The sequence below is a fragment of the Vulpes lagopus genome, chromosome 2, assembly GCF_018345385.1.
Source record: "Vulpes lagopus strain Blue_001 chromosome 2, ASM1834538v1, whole genome shotgun sequence".
Classification (NCBI taxonomy): domain Eukaryota; kingdom Metazoa; phylum Chordata; class Mammalia; order Carnivora; family Canidae; genus Vulpes; species Vulpes lagopus.
This window is the reverse complement of record NC_054825.1, coordinates 160,673,539-160,697,822: the sequence shown is the minus strand read 5'-3', so window position 1 is coordinate 160,697,822 and position 24,284 is coordinate 160,673,539. Positions and strand designations below refer to the sequence as shown.

Sequence of the window (24,284 nt, the reverse complement as noted above, 5' to 3'; positions counted from 1 at the left end):
GAGTAATATTGCAGGTACCTATGAACAAACCAGTTAATTAGGAATTTCCAGGTGTTTAACTGAAATATTCATTAAAGAGCACTGATAGGACAAAGCTAGAGAGCACAGAAATATGGGCATTGGAGGTGCAGATGAAAACTCATGAGCCAGCATCCTGGAGCATTTAAATTACAGATCTACAATAGCGGGGCTGTCCATCTGAGAGTTAAGTAGCTGACTTATATTACTGGGTCTGGTCATACACAGAGATGTGGTCCTGCATGTGCTGGACATTTCACATTGAGGAAACCATGTAGAATATGGTGAAGGAAGTAACATTAACTCCATATAAACTATTTTTAAGTTAGGAGATGATTTATTTCATGCAATCAGAATATGACACACCATGGAGGTGCTAGTGAATTCGAGAATTGAGTGGCATTGTTGTGCAGTGAAACATTTTATCTCAGGGATGGTAGCATGCTGAATGTCAGTATAAAGAGGGTGGACCTCTGGATTAATCAGAGTCCTGTTTTACAAATGGCATACTCCTGAAAATATGGGGTATAGTAAATTAAGTCTAGAAGCCAATGTAACAGGTAGTATGTTATATACCACCAGAGTGGTTATCTGTACAAAATAGTTACTAGTTTTTAAGGTGAATAATTGAGTCACCATCCCTGGGGGCCAGGAGGGACATCATCTTGGGACACTCTCATGGGAAAGAGTTTCTACAAGAAATAAGGTTTTTGCCCAGTCACACGCCAACTCAAATAACTATACACAACTAGTACAAAATGATTCAGCTTTTATTAATTAGCATCTTAGAAGAAACAAAAGATAAGAGAGCCAGCAAAGCTCTGAACAAACACAATGAAACAGGTGCAGACAGGCCTCAAGAAGCCATTTGAACAGATGGAGGCAACACCCTCCTCGAGTGGGCCCTGACCCAGGGGTGCTCCATGATCTGGGCCAAGGGTAGCCTTTCCAAAGGCTGGTATCTGAGAAGCTTGGAGACTAAGTCCTGGGCCCCCAAAGGTAATGATGGGGGAAATCGTAGGTCTACCTGATGAGGCCAGAGAAGACAGAAGAGAATGTGGTTAATTCGTGTGCTGTGTGTTTTCTCCATTCCTTGAGACCATTCAAGGCACTGTTCTGGATCTTATTAGACAACTTTTGTGTGCACCCCAGGCCCTGCAGTCTTGGCTACCCAGTGAATGCCCAGCGTGTAGACTTCCTACCTTGAGGATGCGTCTGTAGGTCTCATTATGGGAAGGGCTCTCAAAGGGTGGATATCCTACCAACAGCTCATAGCAAAGTACTCCAATGCACCACAGGTCAACCTTCTCATTGTATGTTCTCCTCTCAATCATTTCCGGGGGCAAGTAGTCCAGAGTCCCACACATTGTCTTTCTCCTAGAAGACAGCAGAGAAGGGACCATTGTGCAGAGGCCCAGAACAAGGGTAACCCTCCTTTTCTAGATTCTGGTGAGACGGGAGACCCTAAAAAGTCCAAGCAGTCCCTTCCTGTGCATAGGAATTTGGAAATACTATGATTTTTTTTTTTTTAAAGATTTTATTTATTCATGAGAGACACACAGAGAGAGGCAGAGACACAGGCAGAGGGAGAAGCAGGCTCCCTGTAAGGAGCCTAATGCAGGACTTGAGCCCCTGTCCCTTGGGATCATGCCCTGAGCCCAAGGCAGACACTCAAATGCTGAACCACCAAGGTGTCCCTGGAAACACCAAGTTTTTATAAGGATCAAGGGGGACTCCTAGGTGGCTCAGCGGTTGAGCGTCTGTCTTCAGCTCAGGTCATGATCCTGGGGTCCTGGGATCAAGTCCTGCATCAGGCTCCCTGCAGAGAGCCTGCTTCTCTCTCTGCCTGTGTCTCTGCCTCTCTCTCTGTCTCTCATGAATAAATAAAATCTTTAAAAATAATAATAAGGGTCAAGTTTTAGGAGAGGAAAATACTGGGACCTATCAATTTCATATTTTGGAATTATTCATATAGTTATGATCATATGCTCATGATCCGGAATATTTTCAGAATATTCTGGGCATCAATAGAGATTTTGAACAAACTCATGATACATCAAGAGGGACCAAGTAAAATTCCTGGAATTATGGAGCAATGATTCTTATTTACATGGAAGCTAACTGGGAAAATTCTATGTTAACAGAACAAAAGGTAAAAGATAAGGTTGAGTCACATTCTTTCAATCTACAAATGTACATTAAATATACGCATATGAAAAAGGCAGTACTAAAAAAAAAAAAAAAAGTAAAAGGCAGTACTCAAATACAAACCTAACTTTGTATCTGTGTCTTATACGTGGAATAAATTAAATTGGATCATTCCTAACTGGCACCCAGGGCCCATGCCATCACCTGACCTACCTCAGAGATGGTGTGTGCACAGACCAGCCAAAGTCTGCAATTTTCACCTCACCCTTGAACCCGAGCAGTAGGTTCTCTGGTTTAATATCCCGGTGAATCACCTTTTTCTCGTGGCAGTAAGTCAGAGCATCTGCCAATTCCTCCATTATCTGAGTGAGCAAAGAAAAAGTCGAGAAATGAAGCCAGCCACAATTTCCATGAGATAAAATACTCACATGCATTTTATAGTTGTAATGGAATCTTTTTATTTCCTGCTTACCAACCATTACTTCCTTAATGGCACCACAATTATTGGTGGGGAAGGGATTCATCTCATTTTATGAAGTCTTATAGGATATATGCTAAAGTATACAGAACCTCCCTTTTGCCCTACCACAGCAAGTAGCTAGACACAGGTCCTGAGGCCTGAAGAAATGATACAAAAACAGGAGGAAAACTGCAAGAATATTCAGATAGCAAGTTGACCCAACCCATCTGCTGGGATAATTGTTGCTGATTTCCCATCTGGAGCCCTCTAGAAATCTCTTGCTTCCTATTCTAAGCCGGCTCCACTCACTTATTCAGTGAAATCCTCCATAGGCTTTCAACATTCTTTTCTGCATAAAGTAGTGAATTAGATTGTCTTGCTTACAACCAAAGAATCCAAATTCATACACACTAATTATTAATATTCTGGGGTAATTAGAGTATCAAAATTTGAAGTTATGGGATATATGTATCATTATATCAAAGGTATAGAATTCAGAAATAAAGGAAAAAAAAAACACTGGACACTAATGACAACCACAAGTAGTGATGCGCCCCCCCCCACACACACTAGTCCACAGTAAACTCATGGGCCCCAAAGCCCGCAGGCCTCCACCTCACCGTGGCTGTGTGCTGTTCATCTAATGTGTGGCTCTTTTGCAGCTCCTTATAGAGCTCACCCCTTGGAGCATATTCCAGAATCAGGTACACGCGGCGTGCATCATGGAAGTAGTTGTACAGGCGTAGGATATTGGGGTGTCTGGAGAAGGGACAGAGGAAAGGTCAGATTTGTAAGACCCAACTCCTGATGCTATTACAAGTGACTGGTCACACAAGGGGCAAACTGCTGGGACCAGAGTAATAGCAGTTTGATACTCGAGTGTGTGAGACAACCGGAGCACACATCAAGATTTTGGCATCTGAAACGGAAGATACGTGGTATAAGTGGAATGAAATGCAGAAACAAATCTTCAAGGTGGAATCAAGGTGGCCTATTTGAGGGTCGTTTGGGGGAAATGGGTTCAGACTCCAGAGATGGAAGAGAGAACAGAAGAGTGGGAAGCCAGTGCCAGATTCTCATGCAGACTGTCCTACTGTAGATGCGCCTGGATTTCAATTTCCCTGCGCAGCTGGTGCTCCAGTCCTTCCTTTTCTATCTGGGACTTGAAGAGGACTTTCAGGGCCACAATGAAGTGGCTTTCCTTGAGCCGAGCCAGGTACACGTTCCCAAATTTTCCCTTGCCAAGAGGGCGCCCGATTTCAAAGTCATCGATGGTGAGGCGCCGCCTGAGAGGAGTGGAAGAAAGGAGCCTGTTTAGGAGGTGGGTGGAGGGCAAGCGGGGAGTCTCCCCCGGCCCCGCCCCTGCCCCTTGCCCTTCTCGGGGCACAGCGCTCAGGCCAGAAGCCCACACACCACACGTGCCGCCAGCTCTTCATTTCTTTGCTCCACCTTCCCTCTCCAGTCTCTCACCCGGGCGGGGCGCGGAGCTCCACGTGGCCTGCTGCATCTACGTGAGACAGACGAACAGACAGAAGTCAGCACTTCCTTCTGGGCACCCTCCACCCCAACAACTGACAGCAGCCCTTCTCAACCTTTGCTCTGTTCCTGGGTCTTCTCGCCTTCGCTTGCGGGCTGAGCGCTGCCCGACAGCATCACGGTGTCCGGGCGACTCCCGAGGGGAAAAGGCGAGGGCGCAGGACGCCTTCGTGGAAAGGCGCAGGGGAGGTGGCACTGAGCGCGAGGCTCCTCGGACGCCACCCTGCTCCTGCTCCACGCGGCCTGCGTGCTCCCACAGAAGGCACCCCAGGAGGCTCCCCGGAGGAGGGTCCCTGGATCCACCAACGCCTAGGATACCCGGAGGATGGCGCCGGTGGGCTTTTATCCCAGCGTCCCACTCATTGGCTGAGCCGACAGTTCCTGGCCGACTCCCATTGGTGGAGGCTTATGAGCGCTTAGGCAGCGTCTCCAATAGAGGAGGCAGGAATGGGAGCTTCAGCTCAAGCTTAGCGAAGAGACCGGCGGGGGGCGGGGGGACACCGGAAGCTGGGGCTTCAGGAGCCTCAGAAAACGAAAGAATTGAGGGCCACGGAGAGGGTACGTTGCCAATGGTCTCGTTGGATGAGGCCTACATGGTGGACTCCATGAAAGCACGAATGCATTAATGAACTGACACGGTGCACGTGTGAATGAGTAGACACCAACTGCAAGAAGTTGCCGGGGTGCCCACGTGGCGTCTGCAAACCCTCAAACCACGTGTGCGCCGCCCTCACGGCCCCCACGTGTCCGACTCGGGGGTTGTTCTCCAGGGCCCTTCTCCATCACGCTTCCCAATATTTCTGCCTCCTCCCCGAATGTCCTGCAGCTCTTACTCTGTCCAGTTCACCCCCAACCCCCGAGGCCAGCCCCCCACCCCCATCCCAGGACTACAGGCTCATTCAGCGCGATGACGCACAATTCACCCCTTGCCTCCGTGTGTGTTGGACCAGCAGAAATATTTTACCAGCAAAAAGAAAAAGGATGGGGGTTATTTGGAAATAACAAACTATTACAATTAGAGACAAGGAAGCTATAACAAAAACCATAGGCTAGTCCCTCAAACCTAGGAAAGGAACACATATTATGGAGAAGGAAATTTGGGAGTTGTTTTGAAGGAAAGTCCGTTGGAGAAAAGCAACAAACACTTTAGTAAAAGGCAGTTTCTCATTGTTCGAGTTGCAAGGGGTGAGGGTGGGGGTTGACTTCTTATAGAAAATGCAATCTTTTCTTCTTGGGGCTTATTATTGATGATTTTTTCCTTTTGTGGATTTTTCTGTTGGGGTCTGTGATTGACATCCGTAGGCCACATGTGAGAGCTTCTGCTCTGGCCTCCTGACTCCATTTTAGTGAAATTTCCTTTTATTAATTTTCACAGACCGTGTAATCAGTTTTAATTTGGGGTCTCAAATAGTAAAATCAGCCCACATGTTTATTTGTTTGGCAAACACAGAAGTTTCAAAAAGTTTTAAATGGAATTCTTTTAGATAACAATAGAAGTTGCTGGAGAAATATAACTTAAAAAGAAAAAAAATATTTTTCCAACCCAGAAAACTCCACAAAGATAGTAGACAAGTAAAAAAGTTTATTACTGAAATAGCTTTAAACCAGAATGTGATGCCATATCACAAATTATTGCTGAGAGATGGCAAAGTCAGAAAGATACCCTTTCATACATCCAAGCAGACACCGGCTTTCTCAATGTCTCCCATTACATATTTTCAACATAGACAATAATTAGTCCTCTCAAGTAGGAAAACATGACAGCACCATTTGTTATACATAATTCATCCTCAATTTACCTCAAAATTGGGGTAAATTGGCTGCTACATTGGCTTTCTATAAGGGAAAACAAACTTCTCATTACCTGAGGGTAGAAGGTAGTGTTAACCTTAAAAAGTTATTTTACCAGCAAAAAATGAGGTTATTTGGAAATAGCATAGAATTGCAACTAGAAACATGCAAGCTATGGTAAAACCATAGGCAAACCTAACAGAAAAGTTATTTTATGAAGGAAGAGGAAGTTGGGACAGTTGTTTTGAACAAAACCCATTGGAGAAAAGCAACAATTCAAGGTGATGACAGTTTCTCATTGGCAGAGTTGCAGGGTTGATTGATCTTGTTTTGCAACTTGGAGCAAGGTGCCCACCAAAGTTAGGTATCTACCTTCCCAGAGGAACTGGGAGATAGGGATTCTCTCTCCCATGATGTCTGCATTTCAAAGAGATAGCTCCTAAGTCTTTTGAGAAAGACATTCTTGGTTTGGGAGAGCACAGGGTGCCTGAGGAAAAGCCAGAAGGCTAGTGTCTAGAGCTGCAACTGCAGGGGTTCAACTGGGATTACATGAGTTAGAGAGATAAATGGAGACAAATTGTGCAGAAACATATCAGCCTTTGTAAGGAGGTTGTAAATGCTCCAGAATGTTATCTAAAATGTACCTGTGATTTGTTTAATCAGATATAGTAAGGCAGCAGACCTAGAAGTAGTTGTCATGAAGGAAGTTTATGCTCCCACATCCCTCACAAATAAGAGTTAGGGCATGTTACTGGTAGGAGATTCTGTGTTGTATATGTGGAGATCTCAGTTCTTGGATTCCCCACAAAAGTTTTACTTGGGGATCTACTCTCAGATAAAGACAGGAAGAAGGAAGGGAGCAAGCACAAAGCAGTTTATTAAGGACAGTACACTGTCAAGGTGGGAGAGCAGGCAGGTCCAGAGGTGACCACTCCCAACGCTACAGGGATCTTCTTAAGTAAATGGGGGTCATGGCTCAGGGAGGGAGTGGTCTCTACTTCCAATCATTTGGGAGATTCCTCCCACTGGTTAGGAGGGAGAGATTTCTACCCTACAAGATTTTTTCTTTTTTTAAGATTTTATGTATTTATTCATGAGAGACAGAGAGAGAGAGGCAAAGACACAGGCAGAGGGAGAAGCAGGCTCCATAGAGGGAGCCTGATGCGGGACTGGATCCCAGGACTCCAGGATCATGCCCTGGGCCAAAGGTAGGCTCCAAACCGCGGAGCCACCCAGGGATCCCGACCCTAGGAGATTTGTATCAGAACCCTTTTGGCAACCTTCTCTCATGGGGGAGAAGGGGACAAAACTGCAATGCAAATGCATTATAATGACCCTAGGGGTTACCCTAGTGTACTGGTGGAAGAGGAGAGCACGGGCTCTGCACCCGTGGCTCGAGATCTGTCAGCCCTGGGGTGTTGGAAGCCATAGGCAGGATGTTGTGACCATCCTTGCCTCCAGCTCATCTGTCTTTTTTATCAGGCATACCACACAAGGTGGTATGGAGAAGCACCAGGGTGGGTCAGGAGGCGACAGCAGTGATGTAGAAAGCACATTTATTATGTGTAGGTTTTTTGTTTTGTTTTGGCAGGAAAGGTAAGGCAAGACAGGTAAACAGTTTAGGACTGACTTATTTGAATAATACTGGAGGGACTTTAGAGCATGTGTCACTTCCTGTCTAGTACCTGGTCCTGGAGTTTCAGGGCAGAGGAATATTGCCTCCTGGAGTTTGGGAGCCTGGGAGAGGTAGGTAGTTTGCATATGAATAGTGAGGTCCTGGAAAAGCTGTTAGCTAGTCCTGGTGGGGGATGGGGAGAGGTGGGAGTGGGGGGAATGGGATAGTGTCTCCCCAGGCAGAAAGGCTCCAGATGCCAGACCACAGAGAAATAAAAATATATAGTTAGTACACTGTGAAATAGATAACCATCCTGGGGGCGGGGGGGGGGGGGGAGGTTTGAGCTGAATGGTAATGGAATCTGGTTCATGTCACTTAAAAGATCAATCCGGGTATTGTGTGGAAATTAAACCATAGAAGGGGCATGAAAAGGGAAGATCTATTAGGCTATTTTCCAGATGGGTGAGGATGAGGATTTAAATTAAGATTCAGACAGGGGAGGTGGTCTATCACAAAGTACAAATATCAGTTGATCAAAAGAGACAAATAATCAAATTAGTACAAAACTTATGAATATATATGTAATTATTCTGCAATATGGTTGTTATTTAGCTCTACCCATACTCCACACTGCCCCCTTCAAAAATAAGATTTCTGATACTACAGTTACCTTCATAGAAATGCTTTACTACAGAAACACCATGCAGAGATCACTGTTCTGTCACAGAGCCTAGACCAAGGGCCAAGGTGGACTGTGCAGGAAGTGTTAATTGAACAGGCTTTGGTGGCTCAAATGCTACACATTCCAAAGGACTGGACCTTGAGCAGCTCCAGGAAGACAACCTGAGTCCTTGTAGTATCTTGATGGGTTAGGAGTGACTTTATGGCTGTTACTGTTATCTGCAAGCCCCGCTGCATCAGTTTGACCAGATTTATCCAGTTTGTATGCCTGAGCCTCTGTATCTTTGCCTTCTGCGACCCCACTGAGCATCTGTGTTCAGTCATGAAGGTACTGCATGCCTCAGCAAGAATCCCTGGACACTGAAGCTTGTGTGGCTTTCCCTCATCGGTGATATTTGCACATAATGTCACACATCTTTGCCAAAGACTTCAGCAAACCCCTGTACAACTGCACTGGGAAGGAACACCTGGCAGCTTGTGCTTGGTTTCCCCTGGACTTTTTACCCTGTGTGACCTTGACCTTGGTGACCTTGACCTGTGTCCCTGTGCTGTAGCAGACATAACTGTGAATGTAAAAGCAGTTCTGAGTCGAGCGAATCCACCTAGCACACCATCAAGCAGGAAGGTGGTTTAAGGGAGCAAAGAACCCTATGTGTACATGATTATGATCTAGATGGGTGTTCTGGTCAAGGTTCCCTGATGAAATGCCATTTGAGATTATATGGGAGGGATGAATGTGCACTAAATGTGCAGCAGGCAAAGGGAAAAAGGCCATAGCAGGTGCAAAAATGAAGGAAAGGGAAGCAGGAAGTGGAGACCAGAGTCTTGCAAGAGAAAAGGTAGTAAATTAGGCACATCTCACCCCAGTAAGGCTTTATGGATGGGCCATGTGAAGGATTTGGTTTTTCTCCCCAGAGTGAAGGGAAGTCATGAAACATGTTGGGGAAAAGGGCTGGGGGTGAGCCCTACACGACCAAGTCTGAGCCCTATCTCTGGCTTCCGGGTGGAGAATCAACTTGAGGATAAAAGTGGAAGGTAAAGTAGAAGCTGAGGTGTTAGATGATGTCTGGATGGACCAGGGAGATGGCAGTGGATGCATGGCAGCAAGGTCACAGTGGGAAAACACCTGTTTGACACAGAAATAGAAGCAGAATAAACGGACTTTTAAAAGTCATCCAGGGATCCCTGGGTGGCGCAGCGGTTTGGCGCCTGCCTTTGGCCCAGGGCGCGATCCTGGAGACCCGGGATCGAATCCCACATCGGGCTCTTGGTGCATGGAGCCTGCTTCTCCCTCTGCCTGTGTCTCTGCCTCTCTCTCTCTCTCTCTCTCTCTGTGTGACTATCATAAAAAATAAAAAATTAAAAAATTAAAAAAAAAAATAAAAGTCATCCAGCAGCTAACAACAAGCCAGGAAGTATGTCCAGGCAGTCTGACGAGGGGGCCCATGCTCTTAATGCTCCACTGCTACAAGAAAGGCAAAAAGAGCTGCCTATTTACTATTTAGTTCAAACCATTCAACTGTGAGACGTGTAACCTGTCTGTAAGATTACAGGTCGTTGACTCTCAAAACTCAAGGATGACATCACTGAGCATTCCTGATGCATCCCTGCATGCCACAACTGAGACAGGGAAGGCTGTCTGTGGGCCAGGGTGTGAGGAGAGGGAGCTGCAGATTCCCAGAGGCCAGACTCCCACAGGTTTCCTGCATCATGTCTCTGTGGAGGGCCCTCTCAGCTGGAGCCCAATGCTTCCACTCCCTCCCAGTCACACTGAAGGATCCATCAACTTGATGATGCCTGCAACACACTAATCTCAAGTGATACACATATTTGGTATTGTTTGTTAAAGTCAGAGGTGGAGTATGAGCAGCAGGAACAAAGAAATGAGATTATTGCTGACATGTACTATAGAAAACACATCACATCAATCTGGCTTATTTTTATAAAGGTAATAAATGGGTATACTTGGAAGTCAGGCCACTTGAAGCCATATATACACACACATACATGTAACATACATCTCAGGTGCATACATATGTGTGTATATAGTCATTAGTGGTGCGTATACACACAATCAGTATTTGTAAGAAATAAAGTCCTTTCTCACCAGATTTCCCTGTACCTTGTGTTCACTAGTTTAAATCCTGGCTTGTTTCTAAGTTCGACTGTGTCTGTTTTTTTGGTTTTGGTGTGTTATGCTCATAAGCCTCCAAATATATGACTCTTACTTGGTGCTGTAAGAACTGCCTTTGTGTTGTTACAGAAATTTAATCAGCTTTTTTTTTTTTTTAAGATTTTATTTATTCATGAGAGACATACAGAGAGGCAGGCAGAGACACAGGCAAAGGGAGAAGCAGGCTCCATGCAGGGAGCCTGATGTGGGACTTGATCCCGGGTCTCCAGGATCACACCCTGGGCTGCAGGTGGCACTAAACCACTGCGCCACCGGGGCTGCCCAGCTTTTCTTTTTTAAACCATTTCAGTCTGTATAAGGAAGGAACACTGCAGGTCAGAGAACAACTCTCCTCTGAGTTTGTAAGGTTTGCCCTTGGCTGAGGTTTGAGAACTTAGGTATCAGTAGGTTTCCCAGCAGCCGGGACAGGAGTATCTCAGTGTGCCCAAGTTTCTGGGGTAAACAATGTGGTTTACATTGAACGCCTGCCATCCCTTTGGAAATCTAGAGCTTGTTACATGATAGGAGAGCCCCACCCCTACAAAAAACCTGGGTACTGTCTTATGAGCTCCCCTAGAAGACTTTTAAAATCCTGGTCGTAACTCCTTTTTTTTTTTTTTTCCTGGTCGTAACTCTTTGATGGAACTCAAATTAAGCCTGTCCTGTGTGACTTCCCGGAGACAGGACTCTGGATGCTTGTCTCATGTCCTCTGGCCTTCCTCAGTCCTTGTATCTCATCTCTTGGCTGTGTTTGCTTTCTCTCCTTTTGCTATAATAAGTCATAGCCATTGAGTCTGATAAAATGTCAAGTCCTATGAGTCTTCCTAGTAAATCACTGCAACTGGGGATGATCTTGAAGATTCCTGACACAAGCATTCACTGGGATTTCTAAAATTTTACTAATATGGCCATACAGGCCTGTGCAGATTCTCTTTGAGGTCAACAGGTTATTTACTGTGCCAACTATACAAACAGCTTTGTGTGAACAGTCTGTGAGAGACCCAAACATTACGATAAAATAAAAAACACCCTGTGCTGTGTCACCATCGTTAAGTCACACATACTGAGTCTACAAGGGGAGGGGGGGCAGAGGTAAAATGAACAACACAATGAGACAATGGCTAGAAGTGGGGATGACCAAAAATGGGTGCAAAGTGTCTGACTTGGGCAACAAGGCAGAAGACGGTAACATTCACTGAGATTTTGAACACCTCAAACAACACTAAAAACCAAATGCATGCCTTAGCTTCTCTCTACCTCACTGCCACCTCAAGCTCTCCTCTGTACTTTCTGCACAGTTGTAACAGATTATGCAGCTGTTAAAGAGTTTGATTTATCCAACGTATAGGGATAGTCAAGATATACTGGCAAATGAGAATAATAATTTGCAGACAAAGACAGCAATCTATTCTGTTTTGAAGGAGTGCATAGACCTGCCCTGGTAGAGGCAGTAAAGTGGTAAGGACATGGATTCTGCAGCCTGTCTACCTGACCTCCAATCCCAAATCCCACACTTCCTAATCAACTATGAAACCTTCGACACACGCTTTTCACTTCTTTGTGCCTTAGTTTTCTGAGCTGTAAGATAGGGATAACATAATCTGCCACATAGAATTATCACAAAATTTAAAAGAATTAATGTATATAAAGGTGTAGAGCATTCAAAACAATGAGGGAAACATAATAACATACCATATCTGCTTGCTCCCATGATTATTAGGGGTGCATCCTCAAGGTGATGGCTGTGACCACATGACACATGCATACAGGCTCAGTATGTAAGAATACTGACAAGGCGTGGAAGGATGACCAGAGAGAAACAGTCAACCTGGAGACAAGCATTTGGGGAACTCTGTATTTCACTGAGCATAAAATGCCTCAAGGAGGGAATTAACTCAGTCATGGAACACCTTACAAATGAGAGAGCAAGGGTGACAGATTCTGAGCAGCACAACTGTTTAGCAATAGATAGAAGACGATGCAGACCCTCTGAAGTAGGGCAGGAGCTCACAGAAACCAGGAAAGTCCCTCTTTCAAGTCAAAGAGGTGGGCAGCAGTAAAAAGGTCCAGAGTGTGTGTATTGGGTGGAGGGGAGTGGGGGGGACAAGAGGGAACTTTGTGAGACTTGCTTAAGTCCAGTGACAGTGGTGGAGACCATGGTTTAGTCGTCAGTGGGGTGAAGGGACATGAGAAGGTGGGGACAGACAGTGGACAGAACAGTTACACAGGGTGTGTCTAGGAGAGAGAAGGGCAGAGCTCACTGGGCATGTGGGGCAGAAAGCACCTGGGGTGACACTAGAGACCAGTACACAAGTATAGATTAAGAGGATAGAAGAGGGGATCCCTGGGTGGCACAGCGGTTTGGCGCCTGCCTTTGGCCCAGGGCGCGATCCTGGAGACCCGGGATCGAATCCCACATCAGGCTCCCGGTACATGGAGCCTGCTTCTCCCTCTGCCTGTGTCTCTGCCTCTCTCTCTCTCTCTGTGTGTGACTATCATAAATTAAAAAAATTTTAAAAAAAGATTAAAAAAAAAAAAAAAAGAGGATAGAAGAGGATTAAGAAGAAGTTAAAGACCAAGCAGTGAGGTTATAAAATAGGTCCTAGAAAAATCAGAGATTGGAGATATTTGTCCAACGGCATCGAGCAAGAGTGACCCTTGAAAACCTCCTCTGGGACTGTAACAAGGCTTAGAGACCTGGGGAATTTTACACACAATTTCCCATGGAGACTAACACCCTGAATAATCTGCAGTTTTCAGTTTTAAGATCAGTTTTAGAAATATTTGTGGATAACAGGATCTTCATTTCTCCAGATATGTTAGGACTTCTATTCCAACATCAAGATAAACCACTAGAGAATCACAACTTTGGACTACACAGTATAGCCTGTTTTTTAAGAGTCCTTCTTTGGAATTATACACTAGATACTAGACAAGGAAATAGAAAATGTAAAAAAGAAATAAGTAGAATTTAAACTGAGAAAAAAACTGGGATGCTTCAATCAGTTAAGTGTCTGCCTTTGGTTCAGATTATGATCCCAGAGTCCTGAGATAGGGCCCCATGTTGGGCTCCTTGCTCAGCAAGAGCATCTACTTCTCCTTCTGCCCCTCCCCTCACTCATGTGCTTGCACTCTCTCAAATTAAAAAGAAAAGAAAAAGACCTTACTGGAAAGCCAAAAGCACAACACATAAAACTGATAAAATCTATAGATAAAAACACCATAAAAGTCCTTGACAGAAGGATGCATTACAGACAGGGTAACAATGGTGAATAGCAATAGGTTTCTCATCTGAAACCAGGAGGACAGAGGGAGGTAACATGTTTCTCTTCTATTATAAGAACTGTAAACCCCAAGTCTTTTATCCCACAAAAAACATCCTTCAGGGATGAAGGGGACATAGAAACCTTTTTAGATAAAGGAAAACAAAGTCCTTTGTCAACAGCAGACCTACCTCAGAAGAAAGGGTACAGGAAATTTGCAGGGAAATGTTAACAGAAGGCCTGGGTCTTCAGGAAGGGAGAAAGAAAGGAATGGTTAATAATAGAGGTAAACAGACCATATACTTCATGAATTTTGTAGAAAATCTTTTGACAGGTGGTGCACAAATTATAACATCCAACATAGTGCTCCATGTATAAAGAGAAAATACTTAGAATAATTTTTTTTTGTACTTAGAATAATTAAAAATGGAAAATGTTAAGGAATCTAATGGAATTAGGGTTTCTATACATCAAGGTGCTAAAATGCTGATATTAAACTGTGGTAAGTTATGTATAATACTTAGAATATAAAAATTAAGACAACACTCAAAAATGTTATAGATATATCAAATGGAAATCTAAAAAATGCTGAAGTAACCTACAGGAAAGCAAAATAACAAAGACAAAACAGAAAAGCAAAATAACAAAAACAACCAGAAAACAAGACGTACAATATAAAGGGAACACAAACAAAAAACAAATTTCAAGTAAACCTACCAATTAAAAGATAGAAAGAAGCAAGAATGGATTAAAAAGTAAAGTATGACCCAACTATATGCTGTTATAAGAAACTACTTCAAATATAATGATACAGATAAGGTTGAAAATTATAAAGATATAAGCCATGCAAAATATTAATCAAAACATGCAGTAGGGACCATATTAATCACTCAAAGTATGCTTCAAAGGCAAGAAAATGAACAGGTACAAAAAGGATATTACTTAATGAAAGGGTTAACATACCAATATTAAATGTGAACCATTTAGTGCACCAAACAACAGAGCTTTAAAATACCTGAAACAGGGATCCCTGGGTGCTCAGTGGTTTAGCGCCTGCCTTTGGCCCAGGGCGTGATCCTGGAGACCCGGGATCAAGTCCCGCATCAGGCTCCCAGCATGGAGCCTGCATCTCCCTCTGCCTGTGTCTCTGCCTCTCTCTCTCTCTATCATGAATAAATAAAATCTTTAAAAAATAGTAATAAAATACCCGAAATAGAAAATGATAGAATTCAAAAGATGAACAGTTATACTTCAGGACAGCTATACATCAGAACTTCATCATCCCTCTCTTTGGAATTGACAAAAATACTAAACAGTTTAGGTCAGTAAGGATATAGAAAATTTGACTACTACCAAGAGGACTGTCCAGACTGTGAAGGCTGAGAAACTGGGGCCGTTGGGTTTAATATTATACTTTGTCAGCCATCTCAGACCAAGAACTGGACACCATCCCTGTTACAGGAAGAAACCACTCCCCCACTCTAGACAAGCCACCGGCTCATATAGGAATGTGGAACACCCAACCACCAAAGAATATAAACCCCGCCCTTTGCCCACCAAACTCGTGTGCCAATTCTGACCAGAGTAACAGGCTAGTTCAAACGGACTCTAGGGGGTGAATTGTAATTCAATTGGTCACCTGCTTGTGGACCGACATGACCATGTAACTTTCTGTATGTTATAATCCTCATTGGCCACTGGCCTCTATAAAACTGCTATGCCTCTTAACCTTGGGTCCAAGCCCATGGTCTGTTGTGTCGGGTATACTTGGACCCAAGCTCGAGCTTGTAAATAAACCCTCGTGCATTTGCATCGGTGTCGGCTCCTTGGTGGTTTCTCCACAATCTTGGGCACAACACAGACATTGACAGAAATTCCACTCAATGATAGCAGAACACACATTCTTTTCAGGAGGTCTTTTAGGATATTCAATAAATTAGGCTATATCTTAGGTCATAAATACTTTAACAAATTTAAACATACCAAACATAAAATAAACTAGAAATCAAAAGATAAGGAAAATACTCCAGAACACTAGAAAACTAAACAATAATCTATGAACCCATTAGAGTTTCTAAAGAAATCAAGAATCATTAGAGCTGAATAAACTGTAATGAAAATTTGCAGGATGAAGTCACAATGCTGTGAGGAAACATTATTGTACTAAATGCTTACGTTAGAATACAACCAAGGTAAAGGAGAAGATATAAAGATCAGAACAGAAATTAGTGAAATTATCAACAGCAATAGGGAACAAAAGAATAAATGAAATAAAGTGCTAGTTCTCCAAAATGATTAGTACGATTGATAAATGCCAAAGAAAATGGGCAAAAATAAAACAAAGAGTGAACATATTTCCAAAATCAGGAATCAAATGGGATATTATAAGTACAGATACTGCTCCCATTAAAATGGTAATAAGGAAATATTTCAAACAAGTTTATTAACTAACCAGAAAATTTAGATGAAATGGAACAATTCCTCGAACAGGACAAAGTTCAAACTATCAAATGTATCCAACATCAAAATTATTCTGAATTCAAGAAATTAGAAGGACGCCTGTGTGGCACAGTGGTTGAGCGTCTGCCTTCAGCTTGGGGCATGATCCCAGGGGTCCAGGATCGAGTCTGCATCGGGCTCCCCGTGAGGTGCTTGCTTCTCCCTCTGCCTATGTCTCTGCCTCTCACGAATAAATAAACAAAATCTTAAAAAAAAAAAAGAGAGAAATTAGAGGAAAACTTCCTCAACAAAATACAATCAAATGGAATGTTTTAATATATGATATACAAAAAAAATTCATACACTTCAACCAAATGGGATTTATTCCAAGGATGCAAGGCTGGTTCAATATTCAAAACTAGTCAATATAATACATTTTATCAACAAGCTATAGAAATCAGATGATCACATCAATTGATGGAGGCAAAGTATTTGACAACATCTAACATTCATAATAACAAAAATCTCAGCAAATTAAGAATAGATGGAAATTTTCTAAACTTGATAAGAAAACTTCGGAAAAAAATACTTCAACTAACATCATATCTACCTAATGAAAACCTGAACATTTTCCTCCTAATATGAGGGATCAGTCAAGGGCATTCTTTCTTATTACTCCTATTCAACATCATGTTGGAAGGCCCACTAGTGCAGAAAGAAAAGAAAGTAACAGAATACAGATGGGAAGGAAGAAGAAGTAAGACTTTAATGCAGCTGACATATCTTTGCAGAAAAGCCTGAGGATTCTACCCAAAGAAATGGCTATAAATAATGTGAGTTCAGTATGGTTGCAGGATGCCAAAATATCACTCCAAAAAACAATTATCTGTGTACTACTAAAGACCATATGGAAAAATAAGTGTAAAAATCAACACCATCACTCAAAACAAAAACAAAAAACAAAAAAACAAAAAAACCCTAGATAGAACTCTTAACAAAAATGTACAGGCTCTGTATGTTAAAAATTATAAAACAGTAGTGAAATATCAAGAATTACTTAAATAACTGAAGTGTATATAATTTTTCAGTGTTCATGATGCTGCTTTTCAACAAACAGATCTACAGATTTCAACCAATTCCTATAAAAATGCAAGATTTTTTGCATCCTATGATTTATAAGAGTAGTCAAAGGAACTACAGAAAACTAAATCAATTTAAATAAGAATAAAGAGAGAGGAATCACTTTACCCAATTTTGAGATTTACCATATAGCTACAGAAATTAAATAAATTGGATCAAAAACAATTCTGGAAAAGTCTGTTTCATGTTTAAAACCATATAAAGAACAGTTTGTTTTCTGAATATGTAAGCTTTAAAGTCTTAACTAATGCAATGTGTTTTTATATGTATACTTATCATTTTAATACCTGTCTGCAATTGTCTAACTCTTCTGACACTGGACAGCAATGAATGTATATACATGACACATACAGGGTGGTCAAGGCTCACTGCCTCTGAAACATCCCCTGACCCCAAGTAAACTAAAGAATCCATGACAAAGTGCTATAAGCTTGACAGAGAAATCTCAAAAGTTTTTCATTTCATTTGCTGTTCTACATCTCCACCTTCTTCTAACAAAAATTCCTGAGATATTACTGCAGTGTAAACTAAGGAGAAACATGTAGCTGAAGGTTTTACTCCGTGCACAATAAACACTGCTCTCTCCCTCACAAATGAATTCTCAGATGTACAGTAAGGCTCTGGGCTGGGTCAACCTCTAAAATGCATCTCTACAGGACTACTGATGGTCTGGGATGGAAGATCTTCTCAAAGTGAAGATACTTGGGGGGTTTCTCTTTGGTATGTCCGATCAGATGCTGTAGTTGATGTTTTCTCTGGCAAAAGGTTCCCCTCAGTGGTTACGTTCAAGAAGTCCTTCCCCAAAAGCAGTTCTCGTAGGGTGACTGAGGATTGCCCACTTGTGAAGGGTCTTCCCACTTCTGTTGCACTGACAGGCTTTCTCCCAGTATGAATCCTCTGATGCTGAGTGAGGGAGGAGCTGCGACTAAAGGCTTTTCCACACTCACTGCACTTATAGGGCTTCTCCCCAGTGTGGATAATAGCATGTCGAATGAGGTTTGTGCTCCAGCAGAAGGATTTCCCACATTCCATGCACTCATAGGGCTTCTCTCCACTGTGAATCCGCTGGTGCCTTGTGAGCCCTGAGCGGCGGTTGAAGGCCTTTCCACACTCTGAGCACTCAAAGGGCTTCTCCCCAGTGTGGATACTAAAGTGTCGAATGAGGTCTTTTCTAGTGCTAAAGGCTTTCCCACACTCTTTGCACTCAAAGGGTTTTTCTCCAGTGTGGGCCCTTTTATGCAGGATGAAAGTAGAGCAGTGGGTGAAGGCCCTTCCACATTCAGTGCACACAAAAGGCTTCTCCCCAGTGTGAATTCTCTGATGCCTCTTGAGGTAGGACCTGTGGTTGAAGGCTTTCCCACACTCTAGGCACTCAAAGGGCTTCTCCCCAGTGTGGATGACATAGTGGTGAATGAGGGCTGCACTCTCACAGAAGGCTTTCCCACACTCACTGCATTCATAGGGCTTCTCTCCGGTGTGAGTCTGCTGGTGCCACACAAGGTATGACTTATGTTTGAAGACCTTGCCACACTCAAAGCATTCATAGGGATTCTCGGCACTGTGGATGATGTGATGTCGAAGGAATCCTGGCCTATGTCGAAAGACTTGCCCACATTCTTTGCACACAAAGGATTTCTCTCCACTGTGTCTCCTCTTATGCAAGACAAAATTGGAGCGGTGGGTGAAGGCCTTTCCACATTCATTACACTTATAAGGCTTCTCTCCACTGTGAATCCGCTGGTGTTGTGTAAGGTAGGACTTGCGGTTGAAGGCCTTCCCACACTCCATGCACTCGTAGGGCCTCTCCCCTGTGTGGATCATGTGGTGCTGGAGGAGGTGAGTGCTCTTAATAAATGTTTTCCCACACTCAGTGCATTCATAGGGCTTTACTCCAGAGTGAATCTTTTCATGTCCGGCAAGAAGGTGCTTCTTATTAAAAGTTTTCCCACATTCATTGCACTTAAACGTATTTTCCTCTTCCTGAATCATGGAATCTTTACCTGATTCACATGAGTCACGTTTATGGACAATACATACACCATCAGCTATCCCTAAACCATCATGTTCAGGGCTTGTTTTCTCAGGGAGCTTCTCCCTCTGGGGTTCTAACCCTGGTCTCAAGTGTCCTTCCTGCATTTCTGATGGGCCACCCTGATCCTTGGTTTGGCTCAGCTGGAAGTTCCCTGGGTCTCCCTGTTTTAGTTCCTGGAATAAGGGCCCCTCAGGGGACTTATTCAGGGCTGGTTCACAAGTGGTAAGTTCTATGGTCTTGGGTTTTCCCTTGTCACCTGAAAGAAACCCAATACACAAAATGGCCTGTTAGTTATGAAAACAGAAAAAAATAACAAAAACAAAATCAGCATTTCAGTGAGAAAAATATAGGTGAAAATAGTGCCTGTCTGTTATGTATTATTACCTCTGAATCTAAGGATTCCAATTTCTTTTTATGCCCTGAACCTTGGACTGCTGATACCATGAAAGGGTATGTTTTACTTCCTGTGGGCGAGGACACTGCTATAAGAACAGTAGGAAAGGGCCTAATGTAGCCCTGATAGAAGAGAGAAAGTAATCCAAGATTAATTCTCCCCTAAAAGAAGTTTGGTCTTTGTACCAGCTCTAAGGAAATAACCTCTATACCCTGCATACTTCCAGAGTAATAGATATATCATCTTTATTATTTACGGTGGGCATGTAGGAATATATCTGATAATTCATGACAACACATAACTCATCATGGCTATACAGTTTATATTAAAGAAGATGATTCAGAGTAAGGTCTGGCCACATCAGAAAAACCAACTGTATAATTAGAAAGTTGGGGCTTTGAGCCACGAGATATCACCTGCACCTATAGAAAGGAAAAAAAGGGTTAGAGACGGAGTCCCATTGGCAATGATTCAATCAGTCACGCTTATGCAATGAAAGCTCATTAAGTCTAGATACTGAGGCTCTGGCCAATTTCCTGGGTTGGTAATATCCATGCACTTATTGTCACACATGGATGCCAGCCAGCACGTAACAAGTCACCAAAGACATGGGAATCTTCTATTTTGAATACTTCTGGCCCCTCTTCTAAGTTGTACCTTTGTCTATAACAAACATGATTGAGAGTATATACTTTAATAGACTTTAAGAAGTTTTTTGAGTTTCTCTACCTGAGAGTAGTTTTGGGAAATCTCTGAAATTTCAGTGGTTCTGGATGACCTGGGCAGACCTGACAGTCTTTGGAGTTCTGTGTTCTTAGCCTTGAGTTTGCCTGGCGAACTGTGTAGAAAGTGATCAAAGAGTTTTCCAATAGGAGGTGCCTATGATGTGACGACTTCCACTGGTATAAAAGGAACTGCTACAAAAGAGAAAGTACAAAGGGCAGAGTAGCCTAAGGAGACAGAATGTACAAAGAGACTGACCACATGAAGAGGATACTAATAAGGATTCAGGAATGGGTAGGAGAGAAGGGAACAGAATTCCTAAGGTTCTGATGGGAGTGACAGTGAGACCTCCCAGGACAAGGCTCATAAGCAGGAGGTGAGCAGGACTGGACTAGACATAATGAGTCTGGTTTGCCTGAGGAGCACTCTGATGAAAAAACTCACAAAATACACATGATCTAGACAAGAAAATGAGAATACTAAAAGACATCAAAGAAGAACTATATCAATGAAGAATTTAATGTGGCAGATAGGGGAGTTGGAGAAAAGTGAGCTGAAAAGTATAAACTTCCAGTTACACTCCAGAACTAGGAATGTAATAAACAACACAAGGAACACAAGCTAACATTGCTGTTACGATGTGCAAGAGAGTGAAGAGAGTAAATCATTACAGTTCTCACAAGACCAATTTTTTCCTTTTTAATTTTCTTCTTTAGACCTACATAAGTACCTGTTTTTACAACTGAAAGAAATTAGAGGATTTTCACTTTTATGAAAAACCACAAAAAACAAAAATAAGGCTCAGCATTATTATCATTATCTGTTTTGCAGCAAGTTGTTAGAGGCAGCATGTACCTGGGGAAGCTCTTTCACCAAAACTACACTCAACATCAAGCCACCACAGATTTGAACTGTGTGAGCATCTGAACTTTCATTTCAATTTATTTTGTGAATATGTTAGCAAGATGATGAAAGGTATCAGAAAACTCTAAGAAAAATTATTTTGAGTCCACAAATGGTCAGAACATTTTCCATTTAAATTAATGGTAATTTCTTCTAAACTTTAATGCCATTTCTGCTAACGAGAAGTTTAACAGGATGCTCTACTTTCTCATAGTGGGGAAACCTGCATGTATGTCAATCATTCCTCAACAAAACCAAAGTTTAAAAATTATTAGCATAAAATAAACAACAGTATCTTTTTGTTTGTTTTAAAATATTCATTCATTCATTCATTCACTTATGAATGAGAGAAACAGGAAGAGACACAGGCAGAGGGAGAAGCAGGTTCCATGCAGGAGGCTGATGCAGGCTTTGATCCTAGGACTCTAGGATTGTGCCCTGGGCCAAAGACAGGAGCTAAACCTCTGAGCCACCCAGGAATCCCCTCAACAGTATCTTTTTGATGTCGGGGATAAAGCAAGATTTTTATACAAGACAAAAACATTATTTATATAAGAAATGGCATAAATTACACTGAAATAAGACCTCTATTCAATAAAACGTACTTTAAAGGAGTGAAAAAACAATATTGAAAAGTAGAAAATGGGATCCCTGGGTGGCGCAGCGGTTTGGCGCCTGCCTTTGGCCCAGGGCGCGATGCTGGAGACGCGGGATCGAATCCCACGTTGGGCTCCTGGTGCATGGAGCCTGCTTCTCCCTCTGCCTGTGTCTCTGGCTCTGTCTCTGCCTGTGTCTCTGGCTCTGTCTCTCCATCTATCTCTCAAGAATAAATAAATAAAATCTTAAAAAAAAAAAAAAAAAAGAAAAGTAGAAAATTATATCTGCAGCACCTATTAACTGATGAGGTAAATATAAGGAAGATACAAAAAAAAAAAAAAATCCCTACAATCAAGAGCATGCAGGTTGAGTGGAGAAAGGATGAAGTTACATTACACAAGAAATAAGAGTATGAATGAAGAAAACATTTTCCTGAAAAGGTGTGCTCTAGACTCTGGTTAAGGGACTGGCCAGGGCCAGGAGCAAGACCCCTCCCGCTAGATGGAAGGGGAAGCTGCAGACACGAGAGCCCGAATGAGGGTGGTGGGGTGGAGGATCAAACAATAGAGGTGGTGGACTGTGCTTTCAACATAAAGACCTGCTGACACCTTAGGGGTCATATACGGAGACATCCACGACTGGGTAAGCATCTGGGACAAAGTCTGAGCACCTGGGCTAGCTCATGCAAGACACGGAGCTGACTAGAGGCACCAAGCAGATGCAGAGACAGGTTAGGAGACTAGCAGCATCCCCCAGAGAGAAGATGGGAGCGTGGGTCGAGTATGGGGATGGCTCTGATGGAGGTAGTGCAACTGATGCATTCAGGAGATGTACAGGATGTGAAACGGACAGGATCTGGGGAATGGCTGGATGAGGGACTGAGGGAGGTGGAGGTGTAAGGAATTCTCTGAGGCTGTATCCAGCCTCTAACCTGCTTGAGTGGCAGGACCATTCACTGAAACTTGGGAGGTGGAAGGAACGACCAACATTATGGTCCCTTACTGGGCACGCTGACGACTCTGGGTTAAAGGGCTCCATGGCTTCCAAACCACCAAAGAGGCCAGAACAGGAAGCTTCCCCAGGGGACCAGGGCTGGTGGTCTCCTCCCAGTCTCCAGCCTGCAGGGTCTCCCATCTGCCCACATCTTGGCTCCTACCTGGATAGGTGCTTTGACACAGGTCTTTCTTCACCATCCATAGCTCCTGCCCGAGCTCCAGCTGGTAGATCAGCTCAGGTCTAGGAACAGGACACCCTGTTCACAGACAAAGAAAGACGACACTAGGATTTTTGTGAAAAAGAAATAAAACCTCTCAATCTAGTCTGGGATTTCAGAATGTGGATATGACCCGGAATGAAGCTACCCCCATCCACACAAACAAAATACTAACCTATCACCTGGAAACAGGCACAAAGTCCAGTGCTGGGATTCAAAGACTTTAGACAGTAGTGCTGGCTGTGTAGACAGCACCTATTCCCTTTGACTGCCAGCACACAGAATCCCAGGGAATATGACCCCCTCCCCTCCCAGAAAATATTTTCTAATTAACCCAGGTAAGTGAGTCTCAAACCATGTGTGCATCAACATCTCCTGGGATGTCGGGTTCACGTCCAACTGAAAGGAAATTTCTGGTGAGGCCTGGATATCGGTAGATTTTAAAACCTCCCCACATGATTCTGGCGTTAAAGGAAGATTTACAAACCAGTCTCTACCAACCTGCAAGTGGCATTCCTCAATCACCAACAGTTAGAGGTATGCAACTTTAGAAAGCTTTATTCCAGGATGGCTGAGTAAGGGGATCTGCTGCTCCTGTAGTCTGGCAGCATCCCAGGACTTTTGTGAGGGAACCTGCCTATAAGATCTAGAACACAGAGAGGAAGTAAAGAAACCCACAGCTGGGTTATCACCCACCAATGTGAGATAATAAATTTCCTTCAGGATGAAGACTGAGCTGCTCTGTCACATGTAGCCAAACACAGATGCAGGGGAAGACGACACAGCACTCTGCAAGGAGTCAAGGGTAGAGGCACCAGGACCCACAGAAGGCTGCTCTGGAAGATCCTGAACCACAGCCCAAGATTATCAGTTGTCACTGAGCAAATCTCGCTCACATCTGCTACCCACTCAGGACAGGGTCTGGTGATAAGGCAGTGGAAAGGGAGTAAGCTCTCCCTTCAGCCATCAGGAGTCATGCTCCCTGTGATATAAGGGACCTACTGCCAACAGAGTGTGGGGCACCCTCCTCAGATGCCATGGCACAACAGGCTTAAATTGCTTCGAGGACAAATCTCCCATTTGTTGCTTACCTAACTGTTGTAGTGTGACTCTCAATCCAGCAAGGAATAAAAGACCCCATTCGTGGAGACCCGGGGT

General features: G+C 43.3%; 2 protein-coding genes across 2 annotated transcripts in view; both read right to left on the bottom strand.

Moving 5' to 3' along the window:
- LOC121478774 overlaps positions 1-24,284 on the bottom strand; it is a 56,355-nt gene that overhangs the window by 23,892 nt on the left and 8,179 nt on the right. The window contains exons 3-10 of the mRNA XM_041734069.1: positions 23,070-23,165; positions 17,967-19,552; positions 9,219-9,375; positions 4,219-4,471; positions 3,721-3,912; positions 3,247-3,385; positions 2,380-2,528; positions 1,221-1,395 (exon numbers count right to left, since the gene is read on the bottom strand). Of these exons, the coding sequence (XP_041590003.1) occupies positions 1,221-1,395; positions 2,380-2,528; positions 3,247-3,385; positions 3,721-3,912; positions 4,219-4,471; positions 9,219-9,375; positions 17,967-19,552; positions 23,070-23,165 (2,747 nt within the window). The remainder of the gene's footprint in view (positions 1-1,220; positions 1,396-2,379; positions 2,529-3,246; positions 3,386-3,720; positions 3,913-4,218; positions 4,472-9,218; positions 9,376-17,966; positions 19,553-23,069; positions 23,166-24,284) is intronic.
- AURKC (aurora kinase C) lies at positions 771-23,164 on the bottom strand. The gene is made up of 7 exons (XM_041743780.1): positions 23,070-23,164; positions 4,040-4,133; positions 3,721-3,912; positions 3,247-3,385; positions 2,380-2,528; positions 1,221-1,395; positions 771-1,045 (listed from the first exon to the last, which is right to left on the bottom strand). The coding sequence occupies exons 2-7, from the start codon at positions 4,060-4,062 to the stop codon at positions 875-877; spliced, it is 849 nt and encodes a 282-aa protein (XP_041599714.1). The 5' UTR covers positions 4,063-4,133; positions 23,070-23,164; the 3' UTR covers positions 771-874.